The 24,865-nt window shown below is 34.4% G+C and overlaps 1 protein-coding gene and 1 pseudogene across 2 annotated transcripts; one reads left to right on the top strand and one right to left on the bottom strand.

Moving 5' to 3' along the window:
- Positions 1–5,150, top strand: part of LOC122013974 — a 29,010-nt pseudogene extending 23,860 nt beyond the window's left edge.
- A 205-nt stretch (positions 5,151–5,355) lies between these two features.
- Positions 5,356–23,371, bottom strand: LOC122017090 (ras-related protein RABC1-like). 2 transcript variants are annotated; one of them, XM_042574587.1, is made up of 7 exons: positions 23,227–23,371; positions 22,963–23,124; positions 22,391–22,459; positions 20,544–20,609; positions 6,121–6,242; positions 5,891–6,019; positions 5,356–5,698 (listed from the first exon to the last, which is right to left on the bottom strand). In XM_042574587.1, the coding sequence occupies exons 2-7, from the start codon at positions 23,099–23,101 to the stop codon at positions 5,588–5,590; spliced, it is 636 nt and encodes a 211-aa protein (XP_042430521.1). In that variant the 5' UTR covers positions 23,102–23,124; positions 23,227–23,371; the 3' UTR covers positions 5,356–5,587. The 2 variants fall into 2 exon arrangements, with proteins under 2 accessions (XP_042430521.1, XP_042430522.1); XM_042574588.1 differs by lacking the exon at positions 20,544–20,609.
- Between the last annotated feature and the right edge of the window lie 1,494 nt (positions 23,372–24,865).

The raw sequence follows: 24,865 nt of genomic DNA, 5'->3' as shown, positions 1-24,865 counted from the left end.
GATGCAAGATGTAGGGTTGCATATGATTACTTTTGTGATGTTGTGACTTTTGATACAACCTATTTGACTAATAGTTATGACATGCCTTTTGCTCCATTTGTTGGGGTGAATCATCATGGGCAATCTATCTTGTTGGGATGTGGATTAATATCAAGTGAAGACTCAGCAACATTCACATGGTTGTTCAACTCGTGGTTGACATGTATGCACGGATCTACTCCAAAGGCTATAATCACGGACCAATGTCATGCCATGGCAATCGCAATTGAAAAGATATTTTTGAATTCTCATCATCGTCTATGTCTTTGGCATATTATGAAAAAACTGCCAACGAAGTTAGGTGGTCATGTTCATTACAAAATGATAAAGAAACAATTGAAGACCATTGTTTATAACTCGCTCACAGTTGATGAGTGTGATGAAAACTGGTTAAAAATGATTGAGGAGTTTAAGTTAGAGAACAATGATTGGTTGAAATCTTTGTATAAGGAACGAAATAGATGGATACCTGTGTATGTTAAAGATCACTTTTGGGCTGGTATGTCTACAACTCAAAGAAGTGAAAGTATGAATGCATTTTTTGATGACTATGTTCATTCTAAAACATCTTTGAAGCAATTTGTTGAGTAGTATGATAGTGCGTTGAAGAAGAATATTGAGAATAAAAAAAATTAGATTTTGTTTCTTTTAATTCTATCATGCCAGTTATTCTTGGTCATCCGATTGAAAGACAATTCCAAAATGCCTACATTAACAATATATTTAAGTTGTTCGAAGATGAAATAAGAGGGTTGATGTTTTGTGATGCCTCTTTGTTGAGGGAAGAAGGGACAACTTTAATATTTGAAGTAGTAGAAAATATGTTGGGACAGAATGGACAACTTGGAAGAGAAGTTTCCTTTAGGGTAAATTATATCGAGTTAGATTGCCAACTAAAGTGTGTGTGTCGTTTGTTTGAGTTCCGAGGAATTTTATGTAGGCATATGATCAAAGTGTTGATGAGAATGAAGGTTATTGAAGTTCCAATGAGTTATATTATGGACAGATGGCGCAAAGATATTAAGCGTGGGTATCAAAGCATCAGTAACATATATAATGATTATGATTGTGGTGGAAAAAGACTTCGGTATAATACTCTCACCCCATTGATGCAAGAGGTTCAACAACTTGGAGCCAAAAGCGACGACATTTGTTCTATTTTGGTGGAAATCATGAAAGACACTAAGGAAAAACTTATTATTGCTATGGGGAATGGGCAATCAAGGGCTGAACAACTTGAAGAAGCATCTACATCCGGGACAAAAGCGATACACTCTCCATTGAAAGTAAGAACCAAAGGTCGTCCACCCACAAAGAGAAAACAATCTAAGGTTGAACAAATTGTGAAGAAATCATTTGCAAAGGCCCGAAAGAAGGTATGTGATGTTACTATTTTGTACAAGTATATTCATGTGGTTTTAGCTAGTTTAAAGTTTGTTTATAATCTATCTTGCAGCTATGAGTACTGGTTTTTTGGCTGACGATAGAATGAAAATTCAGGTTAGTTAATGAAAATGCTTGGTATCATTGTCTTTTTGATTTACAATTAAGGAAACAATTTTATTGGCTTTGCTTTTGTTTTCTATTTCCATGCCATCAGGTAGAAATTGCAAGTATAATGGTATAAGGCTTTGTTTTCCATTTCCATGCAATTTGTGGTTTATTCCAATGCAACTTTAAAGTATAGATATTGAAGCAGTGTAAGTATGTTGCAATCCAAGTTTCCTTTGTCTAAATCGTTCCTTTTAACATCTTCGTTCCTTTTAACATCTTATTTTGTTTTATTTATCATTTTTATTGGAGCAGATCATGCCTTCTCTAAAGACTTTTGAAAGAACATGGATCATTTTTTGCCTCTGTTACATTGGACGATATATCTGAAGTTGCGGCTTCTGAAGTTGCTGGTTTGGAAGAATATGGATTTTTGTTAAGTTGCTAGTTCTAAAGTTGAAATGGACTTTTGAAAGGAGATGAAATTTCTATTAGCACTATTAAATTGTGATTAGCAATGTTATTGAATTTGTGTATCCTATATTAGCTGGGAGTTTTGTAGACTTGTGTGAATCAAGAATCAATTGTTGATGACTGCAAGAAATATCTTATCAAAATCTTCTTGTTTTCCTTTATCAAATATGCTCTGCAAGGAGTGGCAGTGATTCTGATCCTTAGCTAACAAATGCAACTGATCAATGATATTTGTCTAATGAATAACTTCTGAAATGCAGCGATGAACATTTCATTTTCTGATTGGAATTATGAAAAAAAGGAACCTTTGATTTTTAGAATATCCAAGTTTAGAGCACTATTATTCTGAAATTGGGTCAATTGACTGCATCCACTAGAACTAGATTCAGAAAATAGAGATGAACTCCCTCCATGTAATTTTATTAGAAAATTTTCAAGAAATTTTTGTTCACCAAATCTGCCCAGAACTACATGTCCATTGGAACTTATGCCATCACTATATAGGAAACATGATGGTTCGTTCATCCCGTTTGGAAGCATAAAGCTGTCACACTGACCAGAATATCCATTAAGATGGTATCTACCAAGGTTAACACTTCTAAGTAATGAAGGATTCAACTGATTATTTCTTCCATTGACCATAAAAACATTTTGACAAGGATCTAAACTACCATGTCCAGCTTGAAGAGGAATGGACATGTAAACTCTTGGTAGTGGCTCATTGCCAGACAAAAGCCAAGTTTCCATGTTTGCTCCTCTTTCAGAATGTCCATCGTGACTCTGAACTCCTGGTAGTGGCTCATTGCCAGACAAAAGCCAAGAACTCAACATTTCAATTAAACATTTCAATTAAACAATATTTCTATTCGAATACTGTAATTAAACATTTAATTAAATATTCAAAAATTTCTCAAACAGTGTTTAACCATATAAACTAACAAACCAAGTTTACATCCAGAATTACAAATAACAAATTACATTAGAACACCAACATTACTTAACTCTAACTAACCAGATGAACTAACAACACAATCAGGATTAGGGCTAAGAGAATCAAGTTCACCATCACTGATATCCAAATGAATTTTGGTACATTGATTATTCCTCCACGAGAAACATTCTGTTCACTTTTAATTTTGCCAGATAAAGCAGTATTGGACGTCACCCACTTTTGCCATCCATGTTGCCCACATTTGTAATATTGTCTTCCGGGATTCTTGGTTGATCTAGAAACACAAACTATTGTTCTTTGTCCGCAGTCCCTACATGTTACATCTTGAAATCTTGTATTGTCAATGCTGCTATAACTTGATGATGCCATGAAGTACCTAATAATCAAATTTTCATTACTTAGATTAAAAAAAATCTGTCATTCTTCACAAAAATAAATCTATAAAAGGGCAAATCAATAATGTCTTTCGCGGACTGCCAATGGGGAGTTGGCCAAGTTAATAACATAAATTAGAAAAGAAACAGAGAATGGATCCTGAAAAGTGAACAATAAGTCTGCACAAAATTGAACTAGAATGCGAAATTGAGGATGCATATAGGATTCACAGAAATCAGGAAAGAAAGTCTCACCACAGAGGAAATATATCCTGAAACTGAAACATAGTGTTAAACGACTCGAGGGAAAACAAATTATGTGACATCGTACATTGGCAGGCAAAAGATATCTAGTAAACAGAATCAAAAAAGGGGTCACTTCATTCCTGCTAAATAATTTTCCAATATGAGAATCAAATATATATGACTTGATCATGTTGGCCATCTCCAACGGAAATAGAAATGTCATAAGTAAAAGAATATATAAATTAAAGAGAGAGCAACAGAAGCTCCTACGGGGGAAAATTAGTATACCTAAGAAACACTAAAATAGAATACATCTACCACAACAACTTAGCTAAAGGGAAAATAACCAAGAACCATTGAAGAAAATGTTAATTGAAGCAGAAGAACAGAAGAAAAAGGAGGAGCAAAAGAAAATGTTACCTCAAAGAGTACTCAATACATCTACCACAACAACTTAGCTAAAGGGAAAATAACCAAGAACCATTCAAGAAAATGTTAACTGAAGCAGAACAAAAAGAAGGAGGAGAAAAAGAAAATGTTACCTCAAAAAATACTCAAAGTCACTGCTCCTTGCTCTTCGAAAATTCTAGGAGGAGGAAGACGAGGCTTGCTGGGAGGAGGAATCTGTCGCAGAAGGAGAAGACGCGGCGGCGCTTTTGAAGAAGTTAGGGCACGACACTAATTTCGCTGGGAGGAGGATTAGGGCAGGGGAGGGAGAAGAGAAAACGGCAAAGGAGGGAGATCTGAGAACTACAATGGAGAAATAAGGACTGTGGCAGAGGGAGAAGAGAGAATGGCAAGGGAAGGAGAAGGGGAAGCAAAAGTTGCGAAGCTGCGAAGCTGCGAAGCTTCACAAGGGGGATCGCAGCTTCGCAAGGGGGAAGAGGGTAGAGCGTTAGGGCACGCGAAAAAAATCACACATTTTAACGCGGACTGCATTCGCGAAGTGAAGAGAGAGAGGGTTGAGGTGGATACGGCCACACGGACTGCCAACTCGGTCGCGACAATTTCTCGCGGTAATCTGTCGCGGCGAATATCATTCCTCTTGCTAAATATTGAAACCATACATCATCAAGGGGACCATGGAATCATATTGGAGTTCCATTTTCTGCTAGCTTTTGGTTGAAAGACTATCTGTTTTTACAGGATCAACAGTCCTAACCAATCTTTGTTTCGTCAGTGCAGATGAGAGAATGATTGCTCTAGCAAACTGTTGCCTGAGATCTCTGGACTTGCATTATCGTCAGAACATCACTGACAAAGCTACAGACTCTGGCAGAAAACAGCTAAAGGACAAAGTTACATACTCTGGCAGAAAACAGTGATTTGAGCAGACTTGGGTATCAGCAAAAGTAGCAGCAGCAGTAATGATGATGGACTAACGAACCACAACATAATCAATCTGTGCACAGCCTTTACCAGCCCCTGCAGTTTAAAGCTGTGACTGGTTCCCACTGCACACCTGCCTGAGGAATTCACTCATAATCAGTGGTTGTCTTGGCCCTGTGCATTGTGCTTGAGTTGTTTGTGCTCACCAGGTTGGAAGAACTGTATTAGCTGACCATGCTTACTGAATAGATTGGAAAGCTTGCTTAGTAACTTGTGTTTGAAGACATGTAGACTTTGGCAACTCTTGCATTTCTAGTTTGTGTTAGTAAATACTTGGGAATCTATATTTGATGCCAAGTATCTGTACAGTTTCCAGTTTATTATAATTTTGAATGTGCTAAATTTAATCTTTCAAGTTGGGCATAACATGTTCAAACACATTCAACCGTGTATTATAGACCATTCTTTATTATTCAAAAAAGTTGCCAATGCTCTCTCATAAAAAAAATGCACTAGTCAAAGCCTAGCTGAAATTTATCGAACCAGCTGGGAATGTGACACAAATCAAACAGACTTTAATAACCACTGTACATGAACCTATAACGATCAAGGAGAAGCTTTAGAACGATTACCAAGGGTAACATTAGAACCATACAACCAGAGGCTGAATACAAACAAACTATTAACAACAGCTGCTGGTAGATGCATCTTCTTGAGGGGGTTTTTGCTTGAAGATGTTGGTCTTTTTCACACTGGATGAACCCTCAGCGCAAAGGCTGGGGGTTTCCAAGATCTGCACAGATTAGGGGAAGCCAATTAGAGTGGCACTGCTAAACGAGGTATCTAATGCAGGTTAAATTTGAAATATCAAACTTTATTGAGAAGGGGAGAAATGGGAATGAATCTTGCAAAATCATTACAAGAAACCAAAAAAGTGCAGATGAGACCCAATTTTTTCATGAACAAGCTTGGAATTACTTTGCACCTTTAACACAAGCTCCTCAAAGCATTGCTCCACATTAACACGAGTTTTTGCACTACATTCGAGGAACAAACATCCATATTCCCTGGCAAAGTTAATTCCTTCTTTCTTAGTCACAACTCTCTCGTTTTCCTACAATAAGAAAGACATGATGTACAATGATCTATACCAAACAGTAGATTATTTTGTAGAAACTTTAATGAATACAAATAATCAAAAATATGCCACATTACCTTATCAACCTTGTTACCAACAAGCATTTTAATGCAATCTTGATTAGTCGAATAAAGGTCTATTTCCTTGGTCCATATATCTGAAAGATTTGTGAACGTGTCCCTTCTTGTCACATCATAAACTGTCATTTGAAAATGTGATGATTAGCAACTTGTCAAACTTAACATCTTAACATAAAAAAGCCTAATTTGTAATACTGATGCAAACCATATTGTTCATCTCCCAAATAAGTCTTTTGGGCTTAAACAAGACCAATTTAAGCAAATTGAAAAGAGGAACGCCTATAAGGAATAAAACAAAGAAAAGAATGAAATAAAGACTGCTTCATTTTTTGACTAACAAAATGACATGTCAACCCTCATCAAGTCAGAATTTTCCACTTTTTCCCCGAAAAAAAGGTTGTTGCATCTCAGGTTTCTTTCTCTGTGTTCAGCTACCAGCTCCGTCACTTATCCAACTATTAAATTGAGTTAATATCTGACAACTTGCTCTCATCACTTTGTCTCTCATAGTTCTCTTTGACAAAGGTGTCACATTTGAGCAACTAACAACATAAAGCTCACAACCAGAACAAAGCCCTCTCTTAATAGGAGGTAGGGTCAGCAAGCAGAAGAACAAAAGCATGTGTTTAATTAAACACATAGGATTTGATCCATGTGATGTGATCTGTCATATGAGGTTGTGTCAAAATCCCATGAATTTAATTAGTTTTCATTTACCATACAAGTATCAATTCTATCCAGAATCACATTTGGGTTTTTTTTTTTTTTTTGCTTATAGGATTCATTAGGAATATTCATTTCATGATCTATTCTTCTATGCTTTTCTTAAATTATTTATGGTTGTATATTTCATTTTGACTGTATTTAAATCAAATTGAAAAGGATATGGTAATATGAGTTATATTTTTAATAGTCATCCATATTCTATAAGTATCAATTATCTTAGTGTTCCATGTTGTTGATTCCTTAGGGTGCATTTCGTTAGGGGTTATCTTGATAACCTTGGTTATCCATCCAAGGTTATCAACGAAAACCCTGTTTGGTTTAGGTAATCAATGATTCCCGAATAATGTTCCATATCTGACACGTCAGCAAAAGGGGCATGCAACCCAAAATCGGAAAACCTTGGGAAACTGAAAATTTTCTTGATTCCGAGGTTAATGAATCTTTTTTTACCAAAAACACCCTCCGATAAGAGACAAACGTGAAAAAAAAAAAGAAAACATACCAGAAAAAAAAGAAAAACATAAATATATATATATATATATATAAATTTTTAAAAAAGAAAAAAGACATAAAAAATTAAAAAATGTAAAAAAATTATAAATTAAAAATTAAAAACATTAAAAAAAAGAAAAAAAAACACATAAAAATGTAAAAAAACATTAAAAAAAAAGTAAAAACAGTATAAAAAGGGAAAAAAATAAAAGAAAAAGAAAAACGTAAAAAAAACTGTAAAAAAATTTTTAAAAAAGTAAAAAGAAACGTAAAATTTTTTTTAAAAAATGTGAAAAAGAAAAAGTAAAAAAAATATTAAAAAAAAGAAAAACGCAAAGTTTCAAAATAAATAATAATAATAATAATAATAATATGTATGGTTGGTTTTGTGAGGGTAATACAATAAAATATTAAACTAGGTTATTCATCGATTCAAACAAATAAGTTTTTGTTGCACTACCTAGATTGAACCAAACAACATTTAGTTATGTTTTGTTATGTGATTACCTGATAATCACGTAATCAAGTTATACATGATAACTTAAACCAAACGCACCCTTAGAGTTATCAGAATAGAACAGGGAGATGACTAGAGCAGTCATCTGCCATGGTCATCTCAGGAACCCTCTTTTCTTTCTTCTTTCTTTCTTCTTTCTTTTTCTTTGTTTTTACACATTTTTTATATGTGGGCATGCGACGCATCTCCTAACTTCACCCCATGACCAGCATTTGAATCCATCTCCACTGGAGACCGTCATCCTCTACTCATTGCCTCCAAAGCCCTCAACTGATACCTTCCACCTTGCTTCCTTTTCTCCTTTCCCATGTATAGCACCTAATCATCGTCATCTTCAAACTCTCGATCTGTTAGGATCCAAGGTGGCAACCCTTTCTCCCTTTCCACATCTGGCTCTTAGCTCTCAATGTGTTGTCAAGTCCCTCTCGTGAGATCTATGCTACCACAGCATGTCCATGTTTGTTGATTGACTTCTCCACTTCTATCAGTGAGGCAAATAATTGAGACCTTTTTTTCATTTCTTCAGTTCTATGTCACTCATTTGTTCAATCGTATTTGGAGAAATTTACAACACACAGATGACAACCACTATCATCATCATATATAGAAAATGCTTCTCCATTGATTGTATATCATCATCATATGTCACGGTATTGTAACACGCAATGACCATATCATGACACAACGCCCACCTAAAGCACATTTCCCTCACTCAAGAGATCCTTAGGACAGAAAAACTATTTTCCAATCTCAATAAGTATTTTTCCTGCGATGCCAAGTTTTATTCCTTAGTTCATTTCTAAAGGGGGTATTTTGATAGATAAAAAGATTATGGTAATCAATGAATGGTTCGAGTCGCATACCCTTTAAGAAGCTGGAACCTTTCATAGTTTATCGACCTTCGATCATCATTCTATTAATGACTTTAGAAGTATCATGGCTCTCATAATATGATTTTTGAAGAAAGAGGCATTCTAATGGATTAGATCCGCCTTGGCAGCCTTTAGGGAGGTTAAAAAAAGGAAGACCCTCAACATTCTAAACCATTTGAGGTGTCTGGTGATGAGTAACGTATTGGGGGCACAAACCAAGAAGGGCACTGATTGGCTTCTTTAGGGAACAACTTAATGAGACACAATGTTATTCCACCCTCGGTAGAGTTTTACGTTAATATTCAAGCTTTAATACATTGACATTATTAGCTGCTACTCCACAGGTTTATTCTTCATTCGGACGATAAAGTGTTGTGGTTCATTAAGTCTCAAAAGATGTTAAGTGTTCCTCTGTGTGGACACTTTTGATCTAAAACATTGTCTTAGAGTGAACAACAAGCAAATTGATGCACTAAGTCATGTCGCCATATTACACACTACGAACAAAATTGTAGTAGGATTTAACTCTCTTAAAGACAAGTATGTCACTTGTTTCCTTTCAGGATGTCTAAAATAGGAACCATTGCAATTCAATTTTATTAGCGTCACTACAACACGATATTGCATGAATTGTATTGCAATGTCACACATTAGCCAACCAAGACAACTAGGCAAAACACCAAGATTGTACAGCTATACCCCATGGATAGACATTAATATGAACTTTGTATCAGGATTACCTTTAGACCAACCAAAGCCATGACTCAAATTTAGCATTTGTAAATCATTTTTAACAAATGGTGCATTTCATTCCATGCAATAAAACAAATGATGCAATACAAATAGTCAAATTGTTCCGTAGAGAAATTGTTCACTTGCATAGGCTAGCCACATCTATAGTGTCATATGAGAATGTGAAATTTGTCAACCATTTTTGGAAAACCTTATAGAAATTATTTAGAATCAAGTTAAATTTTCATCTGCAAATCAGTGGTTAGTATGAGGTAATTTACTCCAATTTAGAATATTTTTAAGGTGTTTAGTAGGTGAAAATTAGGGATGTAAACGAGTCGAACCGAACCGAACAGTATTAGGCTCGAGCTCGGCTCGTTTAAGTTATATTTGGGCTCGAGCTCGGCTCGAACTTTTATTACAAGGCTCGAGCTCGGCTCAATTTGGAATTATCAAGCTCGCGAACAGTTCGAGCTCGGGCTTGTTTTCGGGCTCATTTTAGAGCTCGTTTTAAAGCTCATTTTAAGGTTCATTGTAGAACTCGTTTTTTGGCTCGTTTTAGAACTCGTTTTTTTACTCGTTTTAAGGCTCGTTATTTGGCTTGTGAGCCTACAAACAAACATGTTCGCGAGCTCACGAGCCAAATATCCTTAAGCTCGAGCTCGGCTCGATAAAACTGTCGAGCTCGAAATCGAGCTCGAGCTTGGCTTGATAAGATAAACGAACGAACTCGAACGAGCTTTTTATCGAACCGAGCTCCGAATAACTCGCGAACCGTTTGGTTCATTTACATCTCTAGTGAAAATAGATATTTGGTATTTAACCTTGCAACCATTTACCCAATTTACTTTCAACAATTCGACAAATTGATCTCCCCATCGTAGTCAATTCAAAATCATAAATTAGTCAAAGCTTGTCAAACTATATGCCTATTCCTTACCTATCACTTCCCATTTTGAATGAGCTAACAATTTTACTAATCGCATCAGAAAGATTTATGCACAAAACTTACTTCATTAATAATTTTAGATAGCCTTTCATTTTGCACAAAACATGATGCAATCAATATACAAATTGCAATGAAGGAAAGACAATGTGAATGCAATCAAACCCTAAGTGAAGGTTTTAATGTTTGGCAAAGAGTTCAAGTTAGGAGATCTATTGTATTTGATACATGTATTGAGTCATGAAGGATTTGGTAAATATACACGTGGAGACAACTTAGCGCAATTGAGGTCGGTGGAAACCCAATGGCTCGAGGTAAGTATCGAAGAATGGTACGGAACATCCGAGGTACTACAAGATGAGAAGCATCGGACTGCAACTATGTTTGTGAAGACGGACTAGGTAGGTAGTGTGAGGGATGGCACATGGAACAAATCGAGGGCTCGAGTGCATTTGAGAGACGAGAAGCCTCAAAAGAGAGAGAGGGCTTTGGGGTAAAGGTGCTATAAGGTAAATTCTTAGTGAGTTGAAAGTTGAGAGGCATGTGCCACAAAGAGAGTAGATCTCGATTTAGGTGGATTAGAATGGTCCTAGTTGATGATCCAGTCGACTTAGAATGCATCAGCCAGCAAATAGAATGCTTATGTTTAGGCCTGAGTTGAGTCGGCTATTGAGTTGATCAATGACAGTGGTTGAGTTGACCCAGCAATGAACTCAATCAGATCAATGAATATAATATTTATGTTTGTGGCTAAGTGGACTGAGGAGATAACTCATTTGACTAAAGTTGCACCAAGATAGTTGAAAACATTCATTTATGAGAAAAAACTACATAATAATAGTTGAATGGCTTAATGGCTAGCTAATCAGCATTAGCATAGTTGAACGATCAAGTCTAGCTTAAAGCATTGGAGGCTTATAAAAGGGGAGCAATTGATGATGTTTCAAGCTAATGTTCATTGTCACATTCTTGTTGCTCTAAGTTCATTGCAAACCCTTCTTTTCCAAATTGTAAACCTCAATTGTAACACCTTGAAAAGCTTGTTGGAAAGCTTGTATGAGATTTCTCCACTACCAAAGGAAGTCTGAGAATGAGAAAATATAAAAGGTTTTCGGGACTGATTTGCTAAAGGATCATAGGTCATGGAGTAGAAACAAAGGTTTCCAATCACGTTAAATAGTGTTAGTCTGTTTTACTTTTGTTTTTTCAATTCCGGTACATATTGTCTGTGTGCTAACATCACAGGAAGAATAGCTATTCAACGCCCATGACCTCTAGATCACACGACAATAATTTTACCCATGACCTCTATGAGGAATAAAAGGCTATTAGTTTGGAAAAAAGTCATTTTAAAAAAATTGTCAAAGTTATACATAAGCAATTTAAACAAGTATAAAATAAGGTATAAAGAAGTTATGAACATAGTAAAGTTTTAAGTCAAAAGCTATAAATTGATAATCTAGAATCTGAGAACAAAGAGAAATATATTTACAAACTTTTAAACGCACAAAAGTTGAAAATCAAAAGCTTATTGGTGATGATAATGGAATCGAGAATAGATGGAAAACTTATTTTTACAAAATGTAATGAGCATTGTACATAACAATTAATTTTGGAGAGAAAATTATAAAAGATCTAAGAATCATATATTTGTTCAAAATATTAATCAAGTGAGATTAAAAGGCATTTGGTTAATAAGAATAATTGCTTTACCCTCGTGAATTCTCATAGAATAAATTTATTTGCAAAACCTTGAATATAAATTTGCTTGGAATTGTGATTCTCTATTCCTCCAAGAATAGTTATTCCGTACTCTATTTAAAGAATGGCTATTACTTATCTATTTCATTCTTCAAGAAATTCATGCTTCTCTAATTAACCTCAAAAATTATATATTATTGTTACATATCATAATTTTTAGTTTGCTTGAATTTTTAAGTGCAATTTTTTTTAAATTGTAGCCACTGAATAAGTTGAACCAAATCAAAATATTAACTTTACAGAGGTTAGACTGAGATTCTTCAAAGTCTATTATGTAGGTGTCATGGCCATGGTTGTGTGAGTTTAAATTAGGATGTTTGGGACTCAATGTAACTGGGTTTAGGACTGAACCAAAGTTGCTCTGGGTTTGATCTGATTTAATCATATTTTTCAATTCAATAGGAATTAAGGATACTTATTTAAACTCATCTCCTCTTCCTTCTCACCATAGATCAAACTCTCAAAGTTTCTCTCCTTCCTCTTCCACTTCCCAATCCTTCTTGTTACTTGCATCATAGTCAAATCCACCCAAGAGAGGGTGCAAAGCTGAAACTGATTAGTCACACCGTCTTCTTGACTGGCAACCATCTCTAGGGCTTCTATCGCCATAAATTGAGCTCACCACACCCTGACCCCACTGTATCACTTGCCTAGATCACGTCGGGGTGTCATGCATTGAAGTGGTAGGCCACAACAGAGCCTTCTCTATCATTGGTGCTAGTTCCCTCCTCGTCAATCTCTTGATTACACCAGCTCATATGTCAAGATCACGTGACATTGTCGATCAGTGATTTCAACTCGGGCCAACCCTAGGTAGTGGGTTTCCCTCTCTGCTCTCTTCCTCTTTTGGTCTCCTTATGCTTCAATGTTGTCCTCTTGAGTAAATCGATGATCGGATCTTGGGAGTAGTGAGTGGTGGTGGCTACCTTTGACAGTGGTGAATCAAGTTGAGTTGCTGATGTGTCCTTAATTTGGAGCAGGCCAAACTTTTTCCCTTCAATTTCCTTTGCTCATGAGCAACCGATACCTACAAATTAGGGATTCCCACCTGCTACTTCTTCCAGTTTGGAATTGAACTGATCAAGCTAGGTAAGGATTTTGGATCTTGCCCAAGTTGGCTGTGATCAAGGTTAACAATCGGAACTTAGAACTTGACCTCTCTTTTTGCTTTTGTGATTGATTCCAGCAATACATCTAGGATTGGTGTTAGCTTCATCTGGATTAGAACAGTGGTAAGAATAGTAAGGGTGGTGTCATGATTCCTTTTGCCTGTGATTCTCTACATTAATTGTTGCTAGTGATTCTGATATTGAGTTGGCATCTTGATGGTGGGTAATCCTATTTTTGAATAATCTGAAATTTTAGGAAGGGGAGTCCGATTTTTGTAAATAATCTGGGATTTTAGGATTGTTATCTATGGTTAGGAAGTTTTGCTTTAACCTGGGGATTGTATAATTGGATTAGGATCCAATTTAATGGTTTATGATAACGTTGAATTTTTAGGCTTACTATTGTTAGTGTAATCATGGATTCTTCTTAAGTTGTTCCGTGATCGTTGATGTAGAAGTTCATTTAGGACGAGCACCTTGATCTTGGTTAGCCTCTCTGATCATTTCTACAAATGTGGGTAAATTTAAAACATGATGTTCTAGCTACTCATCTGTTATATTTTTCTTTAAAATTGCTTCACCTTCTATGTCCACATTGATTATATTCCATTATTACATGCTTTCTTACATGTGTACTTCAACCTTGAATCCATCTTTAATACATGATTAAACTAGTGCAATTTATTAAATTTTGATTTAGGTCATTCAATCCTAAAGTAGCTTCAATTTGTAAACCTTAAAAGAGAATAAATGGCTATTATAAATGGCAAAACAAAGACTAACTCTGATCCAGGCCCCTAGCAAACCAGCCAGCATGTGTTACGTGTGGTTAGCTTTGCATGCATCACTATATTGCTTTTCCTATCACCAGTGTAATCTTCAACCCATGTGTATGACGCTACATGTACCCTATAGACCTCGCTTAGTGATTGACTTCTTTTGTAAACCTACTAGCATAAAATAAATATTCAAATGTGCTAAATAAGTGATACAAAGGTAAAACAAAGTAAGGCTAAATGCTAAATGAGAAAAATACCCTTATTATCCTTTTAAATCATAATGCACATAACTTCTATTTAGCCCATTCACAATTTTGCATGCTCTCTATATTTATTTAGCCTCCATATTTGTAGGAAGAGAAATACAAGAGATATTAGCCAATTTCAATCGAAGTTAGATTTGTGCTAAAAATTAGTTTGGTTGTTCAATGTTTTAAATTAGTTATATGTTCCCTTAATAGCATTTCTTTTTCACACTGTTGATGTGTCTCCTCATACGAGCCGATTCTTTCCTCATAGTGTATTGATACACTTCTTTTATATTTAACATTTTTCTACTTGGACCTGAAATTGAATATTCTAGTTTAACAAATTAGTAAAATACATATATAAGTTTGTTGGGATTACATAGTTAACTTTTGTGCATTACAGCATTCATATATAAGTTTGTTGGGATTACATAGTTATCTTTTGTGCATTACAGCATTCCATTGTACTTGCAATTGTAGCCTTCTAGCAAATTGTCACTAGGAGGGGTTACTCCTTGCCCATGGAGTCGTACCCTGAGTCTTGACAATTATGCATAAGCAAAGCAAAACAAACAAGCCAAATGAGTCAATGGGACTAATCGAGCAAGTCGATCACACCAAGCGAGTTGAGTGAACCAACCTAACCAGGCACGTTAAGTAAACCCAATAGGACAATTCATGAACTAACCAAGCACACTGAGTCATGCAAACCACACACACTAAGTGAGCCATGTGGAACAAGTGGACTAATTGACCTAAGCGAAATGAGCAGACAAAGTAGCTTGAGCATATCAGGTAGGCCGAATGAACCAAACAGGTTGAACAAACCACATAGCATAGTTGTTAAAATTAGAATCAAAAAGCCAAAGAGTCCAATTATTAGTTGAATCAAATTAGTAGGATTGACAAAATTAAAATCATAGGAAAAAAATAAAAAAGTGAGCAAGGTATAATAAAATTATATTATACTACAACAAATATTTTAAAATCTTAGAAAGAATATCTATGTCATTATACGTGTAATTATAATAATAGAACACATATCATTTATTAATATAAAATTAATGAAAAACAAAAATAGATTATAACCAATGATAAAATCCTATTTTCGAACATAAATTAACTAATAATAAAATAGGATATTAAATTTTTTAAATTTGTTATAACTTTATATCTAATGTTATAAGATTTAAGTCAAATTCTAACTACATTTGAATAAACTTTTAGTTGGAAGGACTAAGCAATTTATTATATATCTAATGGTGACTCTCAAGTTGTGGCAATTTAAGAGGGGTAACCAAGGCTCACTTCTTCCCATGTGAGTTTTCTAAGAATCTTGCTCTGATTAAAGGGAAGGCTAATTTAGTTCTTAAAGTCATTTCAATAGGACTAAATTTAACTCGACTTCATCTATTTTCATCTCAATTTGATGGATTCTATCAATTTTTTTAAAATAATCTAAGTTCACTTCAAACTCAATTTTAACACAATTCAAATTACAACTCAAAATCAATAAAGTCATCTCCACAATTATAGAATTTCCATATTTAAAAATTTAGAATGGGTGAAATGCTAAGAAAATTAAAACTATTTTTTGAAAATATATTTCAAAACTTATAAATATATTTTTCTTAAAAAGATTTTCAAAATTCTGATTGATGATTGATTGGGTGTATGATATATTATTATTGATCACCACCTAAGTCTTTAGATTTTAAAGTTAACCATGACCCTTAGACATATATAGGCATGTTTTCATTATGGGTAACAAGGATATTCAAAAGAGTGTCTGGTTAAGGGGAGGACACTATATTGAAATATATATTTTTTAAATAGATTCAAAATAAAATCCTTTTGAAAAATCCTTTTTTTCTTCAAAAAGAATTTTGAAAAGTTTTGACTTCAAAATATTCTCCTTTAAACGTAGTTCAAGCATTCTCTTTTAGAAACATATTCTTCAAAATCATACTTTTGGAAGCATTTTGCAAAATCATAGTTTGAAATATACTTTAAAAAATTCTTTGAAAAGGATGCTTGATAAAAAAAATTTGCAAATCTTTTTGAAAATTATTTTTCCTTGACAAATATTTTTTAAAATCACTCTTACAAAATTACTTTAAAAAAATATTTTGGAAGCATCTTGTTTTTGAAAAAATATTGACTCTTGAAATATCTATTTTAAAAATATTCTTAAAAGATTTTACTTAGTAAATTATTTGAAAATTCCTTGAAAACATTTTTGAAATTAGCTTAGAAATATTTTTTCAAAAGTATCTTGAAAATATTTGAAAATGATATTGCAAAATGTTTGAAAATTTCTTCAAAAGAATTTTTTTTGAAATTATGAACAACTGTTTTTCAAAATATATTTTATTCATGTTCATTTTAAAATCCATATCTTTTAGAAGTTTCAAATTCACACTTTTCAAGCTATTTTGTTTCTAAAGTTCATTACTTGTTGTTCATGTTTTCCTTATTTTTGATATGTATCAAAAGAGGAGACATAGTGAATACAAAGGGAGTTGTTTAACTCAAGGGGAGAGTTAAATACTTGTTTACTTATTTTTGCATATATTAACTTAACTGTGAACCTTAATTGTCAAACATAAAAAATGGGGAGATTGTTGGTGTCGAACATGAGTTTTGACGTTGTCAAAGGTTCAAGTTAAGTCTTGTTATGATCTAACAAGTTGACTGAGTGTGCAGGCTGTTTACTCAACATGGAGAAAGTCTTAGCAGATTGTGGAAGCCAGGCAGAAAGTCCAAGTGGGTCGAGAGGACCCGACACTTGATAAGGAAGTTCAGTAGGTCTAGAGGATTGTAGATCGAGGGAAAGTCATGGTGAGCCAATCTGATGCTAAGCGAAAAAGCTCAAACAGGTCTGGAGGATCAATGTTTGGCAGGTAGGTTGAGGTAAGCAACTGGAGGGAGCGACAGTGAGGTCGTGTTCCGAAAAGGAACAAACCTAGATCAAGATAGTTACTGTCTATTACTACTCATGCATCTTATTACTGTGCTAACCTTTGTTTTGCAGGGAATTGCCTAACTCTGTTTTGCAGGGAACGACTTGATCGGTCGACCAAACACAGAGATCAGTCGACTAAACACAGCTAACTCAAACTAGAGACTAGTTCAGACCAAAGCAGAGCAGAGTCTGGTCGATCAATCGAACTAGAGGATCGGTCGACCGAACCTCAATGATATGGCACAGATCAGATCGATCAGAAGCAAAGATGGAAGCCTGGATAATCGATCGACAGAACCAAGGGATCGGTCGACTGAACAATCATTACATTAAAGGCGCATTAATGAAGAATCTCGACGGACGGGGAAAGTTCACTGTTCGGTCAACCGAACAAGGTGATCGATCGACCGAACTATTAAATGTCATCAATGCCTGAAGATCATATCTCAACGAAGAAGGAAGGGAGTGAGTTCAGTCGACCGAACCCAAGGGGCGATCGACTGAATGATAACGATTCTTATAAAAGTGGAGCTCGAGGTCCGAGGCTGAGTATCTGTTTCCTGTTGATTCGTGCTACTACTACATCTACATAAGCAAGCTACTGCTCCCAGAAGTACCGACAAGCTGCATCTTTATTCTTCTGTCGGTATAATTTTTATTAGCTTGCATTATACTTATTTTCTAGTAAGATTGTAGGTTGTTACTATCTTACATCTTTTATTGTATGAATTGCTTCTTTCCGAAGGTTTCGGAAAGAAGGATTATAGTGAATTGTCCAATGATGCAATCAAGGATTGCAGGTCTGAGTAGGAGTCGACCTAAGCTCCGAACCAAGTAACTGAAACGTGTATTTCATTTTCCGCTACACTGCTCTTGTTTTTTTACTTTACGAAAAGAAAGAATTTTTAACGTGCGATCTTCACCCCCCCCCCCCCCCCTTCTATCACTTTCTATCGATCCTTCACCATCTATATTCTCTTCCATAGGCTAAATCAAAGAATATTTATATTTTATTCCTTGTTTGTTCTAATCATACATTAAAATCTCGTGCGCATTTCGTTCCGCTCATGAATCGACACACGTCGTACGCTGACCGGTGACGCATCCGGACACATCGCGCAGGCCGAAATATAGTGAGGTCGATGACGATTTTAATTTAATTAAATAACTTATGTTAATAGCTTTAATTAACTCCAATTGAGATAATTTAGATAGGCTTAATTAACGCCTAATAAAATTATTCCATTAATTTAATAGATACATATTTAAAATATATATATTTTTTATTTTTAACTATTTAGATTAAATTTTTTATTTTTAGTTAATATATTTTATATTTAAAAAATATTGAAACTATGTCGGCATGGCATGATACAGTACCTATCATTCTGATCTAAAATTGAAATCTCGGCTCAAGATTTTAACCTATGGTTCTAATTTCTGCAATAGTTATTTTATTAATTTTTAAACCAAATGCACCATTAAAGCAAAAAAAAAAGGTAGCTAAAAGTCTAGATACGAATAATAATTTTATTGAAGTTTGGAAGCATTTAGGAGATCAAAGTGTAATTTATTAAAAATAAAATTATTAAATAGAATTTTGAGAATCAAGATGTCCAAAAATAAAAGAAAAGTTATTCTTTACCTATAAATAAGAATAAGATTGATAAGTAATTTTGTTATAATTATAGAGTTTAATTTAATAAATCATGTTATGAAACTCTAGGAATGATTTATTAATTGAAGAGTAAGAGATAATAACAATTTCAAAAAATCAATTTGGTATCATGATTAGACAAGTTTGGAAGATCATATGTTATTTTCTTATAAGAAAAATGTATAAAAAGTCAATAATAGTCTTCAAACAACTATCGTACAAATGTAGAAAAAGTCAATAATAGTCTTCAAAAAAACTACAATGGTGAGTGATGATATAGTGGTGAGCTTCAGAGAAAACTTGAATATCTAGAATAATTATATTGATATGATAAAGTATATGTATCATAATGGTATTTCAACTATTAGAGCTACTAGGAAGGTGACAAATAATTTTCTATATTTTTAAGTTTACATTAACAATCAACTCTAAGCCTCAATGTTTTTATATTAGTATTAAATGCACAAACTAATCATATTTAACATAAGCTCCCTTAGTGTATTTTTTGTAAATGCTATTATGTTACTTGATAAGTGTGATTAAACTAAATTTGAAGGTTGAATTGTGAACAAATGCATTAGAAAAAGAAAGCTTTTGAGATAAGAAGAGGAAAAACTTGTAATGTCAATAACAAGAAAAAAATGATGGAATAGTTAAGATGGATAATCATCAAATCCCCATTAGTCTTGGTGTCTTGAAAAATATAAGGATATAATTAAAACGATAATTAAAAGGATATAGAAAAGATGTTAAATAAGAGCAGGTTTTAGAGACTTGTGTGATCATCCCACTTAGGTTGAAAGAAAATGTTATAAGAATGTAGTATGATTCACTATACTTTATGGATCAGAGTGTGAGTGCTAGGTTATTAAGAAGGACAACATACTAGATGTATTAAACAAAAAAAAAATACTAGGATGTGTGAAATTAAAAGTCAAATATATATATATTCAAGAGCAATCCTTGGTATTAATCCAATAGATAATAAAATGAGAAAAATAGATTCGCATAAAATGGACTAATTCAAAGATGACCAATATGTTCTCTAGCAAGGTTGAATCTATTAAAGTGAAAGATACAACAGGGGTAGATAGAGAACCAAGAAAATACTAGTCAATATAATAAAAATAATTTAATTAATTTGAATGCTACTAGTAAAATTTTGTTGTATAGCGCACAATGAAGGGATAAAATCATGTAACTCACCCTAAATGCTTGGCACAAATACAAATTGGTCGGTCGAAAGGAAGAATGTATTTTTCTTTCTTTTTCAGTTTCATCTCTCTCTTATGAGCTGTAACTTTAGATATCTTACACTTTACCATTGAAAACAATGGCATAAGGTGTAAAGCTAGAATAATTGTTAAAAGGTCATAGTTGTTAGTAGCAAGTGCCATGGATGCATTCCCACTTTCACAATTTACTCATTACAAAAAGAAATCCATAGAAATTATGTGCAGAAGAATCCTAAGACTTTCTAAAAAGCCCAGAAATTGTGCAGAAGAAAATATGTCAGATCAAATTGATCACTTAGTAGATTCTTTAACAGCAAACAATATTAAAGAATATAACAAGAAAAATAGAATATATAATTGCTAATACAGATTAAGAAGTACCCATGATGATTCCTTGTGCTCCTCTGTAATATGAACTTGTTAAGGTTCTGAATCTTTCCTGCCCAGCTATGCAAGAGATGGCTTTTAAGTTCCAAGTCATAACTCACAACATATTTAAAAAAGAAATATTCTACATTAAAAAGTAAGAAATTCATATCATATGACGCTTTCAAATACCTAAGCCTTGTTCCCCTTATACACCAGTGATAATTGGAAAACAAAAATGATCTTCTAAATAATAACAAGAAAAACTTCACTATTTTCTTGCTCTGCAGAGAAAATAAAACACTTTTCATTAAAATTCAGGCTGATGTTTGAATTTGGTTCTCTAAGTTTTACCTTTATTAGGTGTGTAGAAAAAAGTTTAAGATTAATTGACAATAAACTAGAGAAGTCATACAATTGATTGCCTCAGAACTCAGTTAGGGAACAAAGGAATCCATGTTAGGAACAGAGCAGTTAAGTTGTAATTAGGTTGAAAAGAATTCACTTGAAGTGAACTCAATTCAGCCATGATAGGTGGCATGGAGTGAAATGTCGTTTCCTGTCGGGCAGCACGGACGGTATTTACCATTCTGCCGCACGGGCAAAACCGGCACCTCACGCGCTGAAGTTTCACGTGGCGCGGACGGCTACAAGGAATCGCGAGGGGAGTCCGACGACGCCGGATGTCCAATAATTAAGAATTTATATATACATCTTATTTTAAAATTATACACAATAAACATATTTATCTAATAATTACTATATATAAATAAAAAAAATACAATAACTATATCGGCATGGCACGATACGATCCCGAAACCATATCGTTCCGGTCTAAGACCGAAACCTCGACACGGGTCGAGATTTTAAACATGATAGGCGGTACCAATTGATGTGGGGTTCAATTTACCCAAGTTGTGGAGGTTTGGCTGAGTTGATCTAGCTTGCTTTTCTGATGAAGAGATGGATCTAAGAGAAAAGCTATGGGCTGGTGGTAGAAGTCCGAATTGGGGGGTTCGAGTAGCCGTGGGTCAAGTGAAGAAAAGGCTTGAAAAAGGACAAGATGGAGACAAAGAGTCCTTTATTGAAGTTAGTTCTCTAGCTACCCTAAGCTTTCCTTTAAGTTCCTAAATGATTGACATTGCCCCTCTTTATAGGCTTTGGGAGCGAGCACCTAATAAATGATGCCCTGGTATGCATCACACTAGTAAATTATCCAGCTATTATACATTACATCAACTCCTCCCATCTTGAATGTCTCACTCTTTTGATCAATTCTTCACTCATCCAAATACTTAACTGAATGGCATATACACGTGTGTCTTTTAGTGGTGGCAGAATTAGTGAGGTTTTTACCCACATTAAATAGTTAAGTCCTGAACAACCACTGACTTTGTGCAATCTACATCATACTTAACTTACTATCATGGTATTAGACTATAGTATTAATGATGAAGTGCAATCAATTGTTGCAGGAAAGCATGAATCCAGCTTTCTGCATAACATAAAAGTTCTTAGTGGCTTCTTCACTTTTGAAATCATGATTTTTCAAGAAGCCTACTAGTCATCTCAACACCATGTGTTACTTTGGCCATAGTAAAATCCCACTCACCTTCATCACTTCATGTTGCAAATGATTTTGAATTAAGTATTTTATGGTAAAGGACTTATTCAATACTAGTTGGTATTTCAATGTGAATTTTATTGGTAATAGAAAGTCAATTAAGGAGTTTCTCAAAATCAAAAGAATTATTTTTTTTTCTCAAGGAAGTGTTAATGCTAAATGCCAAACTGATATCAATTGAACATACCAGAGGAAAATTAGAAATGATTGTCATGGCACCAACAGTGAGTAGTTTTACCTGTATCCCAGACTGCAAGCTTCAACCTTTTACCCCCGATGTTGACAATCTTTACTTTAAAGTCAACACCTAAATAATATAGACAGAAGGATTCTTAAGTGCAAATTCAACTAAGAAAATAAATCAAAAAATTCATGCAAAAGATAGCTGAGCAAATTCCTGATTCAAGCAAAGAGCAAGTATAAAATTTGAAATACAATTCCTTAAAATTCATCAAAGTGAAGACAGACCATAAAGATGGAAGAAAAATTGTCTAGAAAACTGAGATATTTTGTTCAAAATATCTCTGTGTTTTCCAACTCTATTCACATAAAACTTTTGTCAACTCCAACAAGCAAACAACATTAGCAGTCCTAGAATTGATAATGAATAACCTCAAGAAAGAGAGGAATTGCTGTAAAGTGATGTCACATAGTCTCTATATCTATCGACAAACAATGAATGCAACAGCAAAACGTCAATGCAACGATAATAAATTTCATTCCATTCCAGCATAAAAAGCTAAAAAGACTTAATTTCCTATTAATTATCAAAGAGGGAGAAAGCAACAGAGGCAAGAACTGAAAGCGCACCAATTGTAGGGGAAAGATCTTCGAAGGAGTCCGAAGTGAATCTGAGAAGAAGACTGCTCTTACCAACGCCGGAATCACCAATAAGCAACAGCTTAAACAAATAATCGAACTCCGGCTGGCTCGGAGACGCCGAATCCATCGAAGTGAATGATTCCAAAAACCCTAACAAACAAGATTACAACCCAAAAAAAAGGCGTTAGAGAATAGGGAGAAATTAGGATCAAATGAGACATCAATCCACTGCAAGAAAAGCTGTATCCAAACCTTAAAAGAACGGAATCTGGTGGAGGAACTCGATATCTCGGGCTTCGCTCGGGAAACGCAGGCGATTGGAGAGAAAAAGGTCGAATAGAATAGACGGGAAAATCTCAGGAATTCTCTCTCCATGCCAAAATTTATAAATATTTTTTTACGCGCAGCTAACAATTTCATTTTACCAAATCGTGCCCTTGTCAACTTGAAATTCTAATCATACCCCTGTCTAAATAAAATAAGTCTTGATGGTCCATATAAATATCACAATTGTTTAATATTTTAGCTGTTATTTAGTTTTGCATTTTAAAATTTATGAGAAATGATTATTTCTATGAGTTTTTATTATAAAGGTAGTTCTCAAATTGTACAATAATCTTTCAAATAATACTAAGAAATATTATTAGAAATTTTAGATTACTCTACATACTCAAGAGTTATTCAATATAGTTACGCTTGAATCTTAGACATGTCAATTTGAAAATATTCTCAATTGCTAGTTGAGGAATCGACTGGAAGAGTGAATAACAACTTATCTATAAATTTAAATTTCTATGATTGTCAATGCCTATGGTGTAATCGTGACCTATTTTCATCATATTTTGATGTTTAAATTATTGGACAATCTAATCGGAGATAGAGGAATAGTAGTCTGAATTGAAATTATAAATCAAATCAAATTTGTCTATTGAATTGACTTGAGATGATAATCTCAGACTGTCAAGAAGGAAAGAAAGAGTTACTTGGGATAGCTGAGTTAGATGGAAAATTTGGTTGTCTTGTATGCTAGAGTGCAAAGTCCCGATTTAAGACTCCCGAGTATAGAGTTTCGACTGGAACTTCTCGACTTGAGAATCCCGACTTGAGAGTCCTGATTGTAGGCTCTCAACTTGAAAATCTCGAGTGGAGGCTCCCGACTTGAAAGTCCCAAGTGTAGAAAAGAAGATGTCGAGACCTGCTTTCAAACAGTTTTCATAAACAGATTCTTCCTCCTCCGGCTGTGCTTTAAGATTATGATGGATGTCCATTTCCTCCGATACAATGATAGAACCACGTACACAACCAAGCATTGGTTGTTTGTAGTGAACTGAGAAAGTATCCGATTATTATCACGGGCAAATCATCGAGCGGAAATGCTCGAAGAATTCAATGACCGAATTAAAGTCATTTACTACTTATTAATCTGTCCAACTCAAATGGCTGGAGGCTACAGATTTTTTATTAATTTTTTATTAATGCATTTGTTACATTTGAGCAATAAGCAAAATATTCAGGTGATAAAATATTGGTTCATTTGCTTGGATAAATTTTACTTCGACCGATCCGACATTCTTGGTCCGGCATTCGGCACGCGCAGATCATACTCGCACATGAGTCAACTTAGTTCAGTGCAATCTGGACCCTAGATTTGCACCCCCTACATACCACACATAAGAGATCCTCCGTGCATTTATTCACATATCAATGTATGTGCAATAATATAAATCAACTATAATACCTTGAAACTTCCAATGTAAGACTAAACTCATACACAAGGAATCCTCCTTCCTCCTTTTCCATTCATGATATATCCAACACGAACAATATTTAAATTACGCAATAATGTTGATCTCAAATATGTGTCAAGTGTGCAAGTACGAATAATTTTGTT

Source organism: Zingiber officinale, chromosome 8B (assembly GCF_018446385.1).
Source record: "Zingiber officinale cultivar Zhangliang chromosome 8B, Zo_v1.1, whole genome shotgun sequence".
NCBI classification, from domain to species: Eukaryota; Viridiplantae; Streptophyta; class Magnoliopsida; order Zingiberales; family Zingiberaceae; genus Zingiber; species Zingiber officinale.
This window is presented reverse-complemented; position numbering and strand designations above follow the sequence as displayed.

Coding starts and splice junctions, on each gene's coding strand:
- LOC122017090 (XM_042574587.1), bottom strand. CDS start 23,101: ATGGATTCGGCGTCTCCGAGCCAGCCGGAGTTCGATTATTTGTTTAAG. Junction 20,610..22,390: donor GCTTGCAGTCTGGGATACAG/GTAAAACTACTC, acceptor TCTCTTGCATAG/CTGGGCAGGAAAGATTCAGA. Junction 6,243..20,543: donor AGCACAAGGAATCATCATGG/GTACTTCTTAAT, acceptor TTCAAATGACAG/TTTATGATGTGACAAGAAGG.